This window comes from Melospiza georgiana, chromosome 5 (assembly GCF_028018845.1).
Source record: "Melospiza georgiana isolate bMelGeo1 chromosome 5, bMelGeo1.pri, whole genome shotgun sequence".
Taxonomy (NCBI): domain Eukaryota; kingdom Metazoa; phylum Chordata; class Aves; order Passeriformes; family Passerellidae; genus Melospiza; species Melospiza georgiana.
Genome location: NC_080434.1, coordinates 30,365,867 through 30,378,046, shown reverse-complemented (window position 1 = coordinate 30,378,046; position 12,180 = coordinate 30,365,867). Strand labels below are relative to the sequence as shown.

General features: G+C 39.3%; 1 protein-coding gene across 2 annotated transcripts in view; it reads left to right on the top strand.

Moving 5' to 3' along the window:
• The window catches only part of LRBA (LPS responsive beige-like anchor protein), a 368,385-nt gene extending 357,600 nt beyond the window's left edge, over positions 1-10,785 (top strand). For both annotated transcript variants that reach the window (XM_058024236.1, XM_058024237.1), the window contains 2 exons: positions 6,726-6,877; positions 9,242-10,785. In XM_058024236.1, the coding sequence (XP_057880219.1) occupies positions 6,726-6,877; positions 9,242-9,332 (243 nt within the window). In that variant the 3' untranslated portion in view covers positions 9,333-10,785. The remainder of the gene's footprint in view (positions 1-6,725; positions 6,878-9,241) is intronic.
• The last annotated feature ends 1,395 nt before the right edge of the window (positions 10,786-12,180 follow it).

Sequence of the window (12,180 nt, the reverse complement as noted above, 5' to 3'; positions counted from 1 at the left end):
AAGTGGGCAGCAGAGTTCCACATCTTTAGCTGCAGGAGACCTGGAGCAAGTCCAAAACTATGCAGGAGGCATTTTAAGCCTATGGCTTTATAAAAATTATTTTATAATACAAAATGGAGGTCTCTTGACAGTTCCTGTGTAATAGTACCTATGAAACAGAGCAGAAGCTGCCAGCTGTACTAGAGTACCACACCTCCAAGCTGATTTTTGTAATCTGATGGAAGATCCTGGAAACTCAGCTGCTGGGATTTCCAATGTTCTCTTGAGTTGAAAACTCTAAAAATTTTTCCTTTATTTGGATTACACATGTCAGGAAGAAAATCCCTCTCTGCCATCATGTTTGTTTCACAGAATTATTGGCATTCTTTCAGCTGTTGTGCAAAGTTGTGAGCACTTCTTTCCATGCTAAAGATAGAAGAATGTGTTAATGTATTTTAAAGAGTTTTGATCTTCCTTATTTTTACTTAATAGTTTGTATGGAACTGCTTCATTAGCACTGAAGGTTGTGGTACAGTTCAGTAAATTTCACTTAAAAATCTTTAAAAACTCCTATAATGTACTATGCTCTGCTAATCCAGTATCCCTATGTCATCCATTCAGAAGGTCAGCTATGCTGGTGGTGGAATATACAGAAATAACTCTCTGTGTAGGTCCCTTTTCCATAGTGAGAGTGCAGTCTAGTGGGATTAGGGGCATTTGACTTCTGTGTTTTGTGGCAGCCACAGGTGCAGGTTTGAGGCTGGGGAAGTGAAGTAAAAATGTATATATTTCTGTTCCCAGACATTTTTTCCAAATTAATGTAGATTTTTGCATCAATTCCCTGAAATTGTACCTTTGGCCATCCTTGTACAAACACTTCTGAGATTTTCAGCCTGCCCTTCATCCCAGAGTTCTTTCCATAAAGCAAGACCATATCCCAGTGTTTTCTCTTTTTACATGAATAATGTTGATAATCTGTCACTTTCAGTTGAGATTATGTTGTCAGCTAGGCCAGCAAATCTGTAAAATATCTCGAAATCCCTTGTCGGCTAAAACAATTTCTGTAGTGTTTCAGTCAGTACCCACAGCTTTAGGAATGTTGCTGGAAGCAATTGAAGTTCTGCTCTCTGTAGGCCAGAATTATGTTTGTAGAGGGGTTTGGGGTTTATTTTGTTTTGTTTTGTTTTCTTTCCGTCCCAGTGGTCCGAGCTGAGCTTTACGCTTAAACAACCTACAGCGTCTCTGCCAGTGCTCCTGCACTACATCATCGCTGAAGGAGAGTGGCAACTGCATGATTAAAGTGGGGCATTTAAAATGAATAGCACCTACCCATGGGCTGTGCTGACAAACTCTCCTCATTGCCTTTTGCTTGGGGAGGATAGAAAAGGGAATGAAAGAGGTCATAAGTGTGGAATTTGTAATATAACAGCTTCGGTTTTCCTGTGTCATTATGGGCCGGTATTTCAGGATGTTATTGGTAAAACTAGCAGTTTTCAATAGTGATGCTGGGATAAACATTCTCATTTTCTTTCTTGTATTCCTGTGCTAGAAAACTGCCATAAAAAATTCAGAACCTCTGGGGAAATTCAGGGTCTAATCAATGCCTTCCACCTGTTTTTGTTTTAAATACTGTATTGCTCAGTGAAGCTTAGGCATATCACAGTACATCTACCATGTAGTGTTTAGATATCTTAATGAATACCTTTAACTCTAAATAGTCTGCTTGTTCTGAGAGGTAAAGTTATTTTATCCTAAACAAAGACTGTATGCTGTTTCACCCAGAGGAACCAATTTATTTTCCTTTCCTGAGTCTGTTTTGAAATGTGGAAGTACCCACAAGACTCCTGCTGCTGTAAGCCAGGGCTGTCACAGTGTCAGCTCTGCCTTTTTACAAAGCACTGCCTTTCAAAAACCTGAAACGTTAAAAGGGATTTGTGCAAAGTTTTGAGACTTTCCAGGGAAATACAAGTCAGAAATGCAGCTTTTAGAACATTGCTGAAATTGTGCACTTTGGGGATTATTTGAGAGTCTGGATCTCGTGTTGTGAGAAAGATTAGTTGCAGGGTTGTTTCAGTTTCATACCTAGCAGAATTGCAGATAAACTACGCTGGGGAAAAGCAGAACAGTAAGATTGATTCATGTCACCTTCCATACCAGCTGGAGTATTTGGAAGTAAAAGCATCCTTTCGTTTGTTAAATCTTGAAGGGCGTATCATGAAACTGAAATGTTGACAGGGTCACCTTTTTCTTCCATTCATTCCTTCATCCCTTCATTCATTCATTCCTTCATCCCTTCATATATATATAGGCAAGTGACTGAGAAATTTATTTATAAAAAATAAAAATTAAATAAATCAACATCTTGTCTTCATGACAAGCCAATGACGTAGTAAATTTGCATAGGTATTAGTAAGGGTTCAGAGCTTGTACTTTATTTAATCAAAAGATCACAAAACCTACTGCATGTTGCAGGTAGTGGAAGAGTTAAAGATTAATGGCTTTAATTTGCCTTTTAATATAGCATTTCTTCAGTAAAAGCTTCAAGTATAAAATTCAAGTGAACCATGACCATAAGGTTAATGGATTTTCATCAGCTGAATTTTATAAGTGTAGCAAATAATTATTTGTCACGGTCTTCACTGCAATTTGGAAATACCCTTAGGAGGCTGCTATTGTTATAGAGAAGAAAACTACCCCATATTGATTTTTGCTTCTAATGAATAATCTGTTTAATACTTTTGTGGTTAGTTAGATCTTGTGATCATCCACTCAGTGCATGCATGTTCTGGATTATTTTCAGTCTTACCAGTTTATTTTCTGCCCCTTTCTTACTCTACTCCTGTAAGACAGTCGCTAAATTAGAGTTTTCAAGCTCCTTGTGCCTGTGCTTTCAAGGTGCTTAGCACATTTCTGATATCAACAGTCACAGAAGCAATTAATGGTTGGAACATTTATTTTTGGGGGGGAGAGGAAGAAGCTTCAACTCCAAATACTCAATTCCAATCTTTGTTAGTGTTCTGTTTTCCATACTTAGCTGTGATTAGAAAAACTCTACAAGTTCTGCTTTATTGTGTCTAAATCTACATGTATGTCTTCTCATATTAGTTCAAAACACGGCTGGAGTAGGTTTATCATCTTTTCTTTTTGGCTCAGAGTTACATTTTGTTTAGAGTATATGTTTGTGTTTCAATTACACTCCTTTTAAAGTTATTGTATGAAATAAAATTCCAGCAATGTGATCCATTCTGACTCCTTGGGAGTTGTTGCAGTAAACACTCAAAATTTATAACATAATATAGGAGCTCTATCTTAATCTAAGTGTCGCACGTCGTATAATTCTTACAGGATGTATTTGGCATTGCAGTAATAGAGTGCAGCAATACAAAAAATACAGATGTGCAGTATGTCTGACTTCAGTTACTGCTGCTCACAAAGCAATATCTTACACACACTGTATATTTTGGCTTCTAGGCCTGTCAGCAGTCTGTATAAACACTTCAGTGTTGCATGAATGCAACATCTTTGTGTTTTAGTTTCTCTGAAGTTTTTGTGGTGCGTGTGCTGTAAATTCTGTGTGTTAAGAAAAGTCCCAAACTGCTTTTCCCTGAGCTATGTAAAAAGTTTTGCATATTTGCAAACCTGTATAAGCAGAGACTGCAAATGCCAAAATAATTACAGATTTCAGTAGAGAGATGTTTGCAAAATCCTGGCTTCAGTTCTTTCTACTGTTTCCTAAATTTAAATCTCTGAGCTGGAATTTTGCTTGTAGACTATTATCTTGAGGCAATGTCCTTGCCTTGACAACGTTTTAATAAAAAAGAATAATTTTGTTTGTGGAGAGTGTGTTTATGGAATTTATAAGCCACTACTGTGAACATCCTCCATTCTTACATCATTCTCTTGAGAAGCTGGGCCAGCTGAAATTTATCACAAATTAATCCTGATGTGAAGGGTGTGTAGTGCATTGAAAGGCTGCCCAAATTTAGCTGATTCACAAACCTTAGGTTAAATACATTTGTAGATAATGCTTGGTATCTGTATTCTGTACTGAACATATGTAGACCATGGATGCAGTTTTTCCCTGCAACCAATCCTCCCTCACAATGAGGTGCAAAAAGATCCATGGCAAGAAATGTGATGGTTGTGATCCTGGGCAAATAAAAGAAAGAACTGATAAGGAAGCAGAGGAGAAGGAGGAGGAGAATGGAGCGCAGGCTGTTTCTGTGCTGAGTATTGTGGACAAATCTAAAAGCAGAGAGCAGAGAAGGAAAAACAGAAGTCAAGCTGGGGAGCAAAAATCAGAAAGAGAGTGGACAAGAGGCATCTGAAAACAGGAAAAGAGCATAGGAAAACACTTGGGCTTACTTGGCATTATGATAATAATGGTCCAATATGTAGTTTCAAGGGTCTTGATCTTGCTGATGACTCATGCTGATGTCATTCCACATGACAGAATCTGTTCAACTTTCTGGTTTTGTTTCTTTGGAAAATGGTGCAGACCTTTCAGTTTTTCCTGGACAGTTGGAGGATGAGGCTATGAAATCAGGGCCTGGTATCCTCTACTGCTTACATTTCTTTTCTGCACAACAGCAGGGCAGGAGCCTCCTTTCAGATGAAGTTTTTATCCTCAAGGTTTCTGTAGTAGTAATTACTGAGACCCATATGGAAAAATGCTCACATGCTGTGAGAAAAGTCAGTCATGGAGTCTTCCAAGGGTTGGTGTTGGGAACCAGCTTCATTCAATGCTTTTTGAGGTGGGGAATGCTGAAAGTTTACAGAGTGATGAAGGCAATGCCTGAGATGAATGGAGAACTCTTATTCAGGAAACTCCACAATATGAGAATGTGGTGTATTCACTGAAACTGGTAGGATCATCTCCAAACATGGAATAAACATGTAATACTGTAATTACCTGCAATTACTTCTGCCAATTTCTTTCTCCCCTCAGAAGGCATCAGCAGGTGTAAGAGCCATAGTGAGGGATGTGGGACTCCAGGGGCTCTCCAAAATGCAGTTTATTGCATCTGAGATGTTACAGCAGTCCAGGGTTGTGGGTGACAGAGCTGTGCCTACAGCTGTCAGCTCTAGCTGCAGGCAGGTCTGGAGACCATTTAATTTTGCTTACAATGCATTATATACTTTTCTTTGCTGAGCATCTTAATACAGTAGAACCAGTCTATACCTTAACTATTACCTATAGCCTATCATAAATGCTATAATTACCATATTCATGTTACTATTCTCCAATCACTAAAAGTTAGTACATTACAGTTTAAACTAGAACAGTTTTCTTGCAGTGGAAAATTCTGAGACTTTTTTTCTACTTGCAACATTGGCAGACTTGTTTGCCTGTGCTATCTTTCTGCTTGGTAAAACCATTTTCTTGTTTGGGGTGGGTTTATCCTTTCCTCAAAGTCATGAAAACCCCTTCTAACTAACATACCCTTTGCCTTCTTAGTTATCCAGTAAGACTGGCTCAGCAATTCTTTTCTGTATCAAAACTTGCTTCCATCTCTATTTCATTCTCAGGTTTTGCATTCAAAAATCTTCCTGCCAAGCATACCTATCTGTGAGACTTCCTTATCAAACTTTAATCCTTCCCAACAAGCAGGCTCAAAAAAGATTAAGAAAATTCATGGGCAGCATTTCCATAAATAGACACTAGAGGGAACAGGAACTTTCTGATATTCCTAATCCAGTGATTTTGGATGCTGTGGTGCATGGGGGGCAAGGGCTGCATGCTGACCAGGCTGACAGCATTTCCTGCTGCCATTTTTGGAGATAGACCTTTGGGCTAGATGGGTCATGATCTCTCACCCCATAAATTAGCACTTGCTCTAATAAAATTTCAAGTTCAATTCTCTTAAGACCCATTTTGGCCTATTTACACTGGGAAAATCTTTCTTTTAAGAAAGATTTCTCCTGAGTCCTCTCCATTTAATATCTGGTAGTATCATCTGGTATAGTCTTCAGGTAAAGAAGGAAAATTATTCTTCTGGGTATTCAGTATGTGTCTTGATTTTTTTCCCCCAATAGCACACAAGAAATACTAAAATAATTGAAGAATGCTGTTTGAAGAAGTCTTGACTCTGAAAACCAATGATATCCCATCTTCATGATCTGGTTCCCAAATAAAGATTTCATATACAGATTTGCCATCAGTCCCCATGATGCATACAAAACAGGGTATATGCCATTGAATTTTTCACAGGCAGTTTCAGGATGGATGATAAAAGGGAGTCTATCTTAAGAGAGATGGACCATTATTTTATTAATCCAGTGCAGGAATCTAAAAGTGCAGGTTTCAATTAATTTTAGTGATTTGTATAACAGTTCAGTTCCTGTCAACATTCAGCTTCTGCTAGGCTGGTATTAAAGACCCTTGGGGGGATATCAGGTGCTATATTTTAATGCCAGTGCTGCTGCATCTTGTAAATCTAGCTACTTAGAAGAGTAAATTTCTTTAGCTGACCTCATATTGGATCTTTGGAACATGGAATAAATCACAGGTCAGGTGAGACTTAACTAGTGACGTCTAATGTGTAGGAGATTTGTGTATAAGAGCATTAATTCTCTTGCTGGGTAAAATAACATAACAATAATGTTGCTTTCCAAAAGCTTGTGTTGACATCAAAGTCTCCCTGGACATTCAGCTATCAATATGAAACCTTTTATTGAAAGGAAAAGTGGGGAAGTGAGAGCCACACATACATTTATGTGACAAATGTCCCTGTGCTTTCCCCCAGGCCATTCAGCTGAGTCGGGATGGACAGTATCTGCTCACAGGTGGGGACAACGGCGTTGTCATGGTCTGGCAGGTGTGGGACCTCAAGCGGCTCTTTGCTTACCCAGGCTGCGATGCTGGGATCCGATCCATGGCCCTGTCCTATGACCAAAGGTGAGACCAACTCTGGGCTGGACTGGAGTGTTGGGGAGTACATATTTACAATTCAATTGCATTTTTGTTGTTTTTCTAATTGGGATTTTCTGTGGGTTATAGATCCTTGAGAATTCTGTGCTGGCAAAAGTTTTTTTTTTAACATGTTATATTTAGGGCAGATAATCTTTTTCAGGATTTCAGCTCTTTGGGTAGTGAAGAGAGATAGATCCAAGAAATCTTTCTTTTGGCAGACTTCAAGACAGGCTGAGTTATTGGTTTGCACCAATGTACAGTGTGGATCACAGGGAGGTGGAAGGTTACATGTGTGCTTTCATCTCTCTTCTTTCCCTTACAACACAAATCACATTCCCAATTCCAGACTTTCGTGTTAAAAATAGAACAGTTGGAATAGGTGCACAAGAAGGTTCCCTCCACACATCCATATATTTGCCAAAGCAAAGTGTCATTCTCAGTTCTAGAACAGTTATTTTATCCACATGCAGCATGACCCTTTTTAAACAATCCTCCTGCTGAAGGTGACCAGTCAGAATTTTTTCTGCAGTTTCACATTGCACTTTCCAATGCAGCTGTACTTGACAATGCTTCAGTGCTTTTATCACAAAAATATTGTTTGTTTATAAGATGGATATTTCCCATTTCATCTGTACATTTCATCTGTACACCTTAAGCTTTCAGGCTATGATTTTATGTGCTGTGCTGTATTTACTAAATGGTGTTTCTGTGTACTTTTCAAGCATATTTGTCTCCTAAATCCCTTACGGATGTCTACATTATGCAGTAAAGCATGTGGCTGAGGCTCTTAGCCTTCCACTTACTGAAATCCACATTGAATGTTTTAAAAATTTTTATCTGTGTTTCTAAAACTTACACAAAATGAACTTTAAAAAATCCAAACCAGTAAAATGTGTGAATTTCAATGAAACACTGAACAGCTTCTTGAGAAGCATAATTAGAGAATATTGACATTTTGGATAAAGTGGTTTTCCATTAAAAAGAAGCCCTTGCTGTTCAATGTATTACATTGTTAAATGTAATCAAAAACTGTTGAATTTTAGACCTTGTAAATTTTGCATTTAGAGAATCTTTAATTAATGGCATGTTAATGAACTGAAATTTAATATGGACATAGAGAAATTTATCCCTGGCCTCAAGTTAAGAAATTATGCACTGTGGGTTGGAAGACAAGGAAGAGATTTACTCAGAGTATTTTACTGAGTAATTACTGATTAATTACAGGTAATTGCTCAGAGTTATTTAGAAGACATTTTAATGTAATAGAAAAACAATCAAAATTGTACTGTTGACATGAAATAGGTGATCTTACCGAAATGCAATGTTTGGATGATCTCACACTTAATCTTTGTTTTGAAGAAAAGATTTGCAGCCTTTTACTCTGAATTTTTTAATTCTAAGGCTTTATTCCCCCCAAATGCCAGGATTTTATACATCCTTATAGTTCTGATTTTTGTCATACTTTAATGAGACTGTAGAGAAAATGATTCAGAGACTGATTGTGTGCTGTGTCAGGGTCATGGCTTTTCAAACACATCTCAGTGATCTCCAGTCGCAGGCCAAGGGTAAGGAATTCAGAAAGAGTGTCTCAGTGGGAAAGCCCAGGGATTGCTTTCAGGGATTGCTTTCAAAACAATCAAAGACTTCAGTTTTTGTGATGGTGTTCACAGGGATCTTAGGATGAGGGAAGAGACGAGGATCTCACTCCATGTTTCATAAGGCTTGATTTATTATTTTATGATATATATTATATTAAAGCTATACTGAAAGAATAGAAGAAAGGATTTCATCAGAAGGCTGGCTAAGAATAGCAAAAGAAAGAATGATAGCAAAAGCTTCTGTCTTGGACAGAGAGTCCGGGCCAGCTGACTGTGACTGGCCATTAATCAGAAACAACTGCATGAGACCAATCACAGATCCACCTATTCCATTCCACAGCAGCAGATAATCATTGTTTACATTTTGTTCCTGAGGCCTCTCAGCTTCTCAGGAGAAAAAATCCTAAAGAAAGGATTTTTCATGAAATGTGTCTGTGACAAGGTTTAGTATTTCCAACTGAAGGCTTGTGCCCACACCCATTTCCTTCATGCAGACATGCTTAAACTGGGGGAGTTGAAACTGAAATGGACACTCCTCCTGGCCTTCCTTCCCTTTGCTGCTACACCAAGGCTTCATACCCTCTCCAATACCCCCCCTAAAACCCGCCAAGAGGTAATCCTGGGGAATCCCAAGTGGCCTTGCAGGACAGGAATGCTGGTGAGCAGTTCTGTTGTCCAGCTCTCAGGTGTAGCTCTGGCCTGACCACATGGACATTGTGTGTTTTCTGACCGGTGAATCTGCTTCCCTCAGGTGTATAATGACTGGAATGGCGTCCGGGAGCATCGTGGTTTTTTACAATGATTTCAATCGCTGGCACCACGAGTACCAAACCAGGTACTGACCATCCCAGAGGCCGGGACAAGCACTGACAGGAGCAGCTGTGGCCAGGGGGGCTGCACACAGCACTGCCTCCCTCGGGGTCGAGCCACCGCACGGCTCCTTAGAAATACTTCTCTTACATCTGAATGTAACTTAAATTTGCTGGAAGAAGCAACCTATTTTTTAAAGTTAATTGCTATTTTTGTAGACCTTGCTTGACTTTTTTGGGGGAAGGGCAAAGAAGCAGAAAACCAGCTGCTGGGTTCTGTAGTTTAAAAAAAATCTATATTTTTAGTCACAATGAGAAGTCTATTTTGATCCCTGTATGTAAACAAAACCTAAAGTAAACATGGTTAAAACTCACATTCTAGCTATATTATGAAGAAAAAAATGTTCCATCTGAAGCTTTATCTATAACCTTGAGGAAAATATGATTTTAACATAACAGAAATTCATTATGGTGTTGGGGGAATTTTAATCTGTGCTATCTGTACCACACTTTGTCTTGTACTTTTCCAAATGATTGTACTACATCAGCACTGAAGTTTCTGGGAATCAAGGGGTAATATTTAAATTATGGTTAATGTAATTTTAAACTTTGCAAATCATTTCCATCAATGTTACTCTTCAAGCATGTTTCTAGGCCTAGACAATTAGTTCTTTTTTAGTTGTATGTTTAGTGCAGTTACGAGAGAAATCAGCAACGGAGTTTGTGTTACATCAAGTGTGAATCCTTCTTAGTTTCTACCTGGCATCTCCTTCAAAGCACACCAAAATGTGGATTGTTCCTACAAATCAGAAAGGCTCGTTTGAAGGCTTCAAACCAGAAGCCCACAGAGGCAGGTGTTTTTTAGCAGGGGCAAGTTCCAAAGCACATTGCTGCTGCTTGACTGTGAGAGCAGGGAGGCAGCAGGAGCTTGCTGGTGCACAGCCCCTGTACAGCAGCAGAAGCACAACATTTGCTTTTCTTTCTTCTTTTTTTACTTTTTCTTTCTTTTTTGTCAGAATGTGGCCCTGCAATACTGTAGCACATGTCATATTCCTTTTCTGCCTATAGCAACAATGTCTTTCGTATTTTGCTACCACCAAATCCAGTCTGATCCTGCCTAGTCATATTAAATTACCTCTTTCTTTTAGGAAATGAAAAATAATTTATACTAAGGAACAATAAGTTATTTTGGTGTTGCACAAATCTACTTTTCTACAAGATTGCTGTGCAGAACTCTGTGAAAATATTTGTGAAAAGAACTGTTATTGTTTTGTAAGTCTGTATTGCATAAAATCTCCTTTGTATGTTGTGATCTCTGAGTTGAAATTTACATTCCATATCTGTATTGATACATACATTTCTCTAGCTGCCTACTAGAGCAGTTCTTGGTTTTTCTAAGCATTTAACTACTCTCTCTTTCAGTAAAGATTTGGAATGAGAAAATTCAGTTTGAGTGAATAAATTAAATAAAATTACATTTGTAATTGAGACCTTCAGTGGAGTACTGGGTTATTACTTGTGATTCAGGATATGTTCCTAACAGAGGAAAGGGGTGTATTTAATGTACTTTTGGTGTGTATGAAATGGTGTTTTCTATGTTTTCTGATGTATCAGTAGTTACATTTTCATGTTTTGTGTAGCACAAGGATGATGTGATAAGGCAAAGGCTGTAGGGGGTTGTGTCTGTGGGATGTGCCTAGTCTACTGAGCTCTGTGTACTGAATATTTTTTATGCAAAACTTGTATCTCACATTTCCTGAAGTTCAACAACATTCACAGAGTTTGTATCAGCATAGTTTGAGGGGAAATTGTAATGGTCTTGGACTTAAATTTGAGTTTGTCTTAAGCCAGGGGTGGTTTTTCCTAGGTGGAGGGAAAGCAAACAAGAAAAAGGTGTATTTTGCCAAACGGAAATCCTGAAAGTCTTCTTTTTATGAAGAAACAATTATTGATAGAAATAATAGCTCCTGATCTTGGAGCCAAAATATTTCATGGGGAGTTGATTTGGTAGGTTGCTTGTTTTAGAAAGGGCTCTACTGGATCAGGAAATGCTTTCCCAAACTGGAAGCACAGCTGTACCTGTGTGTGCTGTCCTGGTTGCACCTAACCCTCCTTGGGAAGCAGCAGCAGCTGCTGCAGTGTGGAGTTTTGCCTTTGGAGTGCTGCAGCCTTTCTGTGGGAAAGGACATCTTCACCTTCTCCTCCGTGAGCAGGCCTGCAAAGACACCTCTGTTCTGCACATCTCGGGTGAGTAGGACATCCCCTCCTTCCACAGGTGAACCCACAGGCCTTGGACACCACCCTGGGGCCCAGGTGTGCACTTGGGATCTCAGCTTTGGCTGAAGTAGTCCCCCCTCATGCTGTTTGTGATGAGATGGAAAACGGGGTTAAATTCCCAGCTACTCAGGTACTTGTTACTCTCTTCAGAGCAGCACCTGTGTCACATGGATCACCTGAGAGCTGTCAGCAGGTGCCAGCAGCAGGGCCTCACTTGGCTGGTGTTGGCAGAATGTTCCTCAAGAGAGGGACAGACCTCTCTCCCCCAATGTATTTATGCAGAACATTTTTTATGTGACAGTCTGGCCTTTCTTTTGCCCTGGTGAGTTCAAACAGAGCTGCTGCCAGCTGTGGTTATGGGCAGTGCTCTGCAGCAGTGCTGCTTGGTTGGGATGTGCAGTACTTGGCAAATGTAGCTTGAAATCCCTTGTATTTTCTATCAGTGAATTGCTGATGGAAATGCTGTAGGATTTGGCAAGAGAAGATGGGGTGGTCAGAGTGGGGGTTTCTCGGAAGGAAGTTTGTGTTGTGGTGCTACTGCAGGCAGAGGTAAATGAATGCTCAGACTTGAGAATATTTCTGCAGTTCTTGGCTGTGTTGTGCA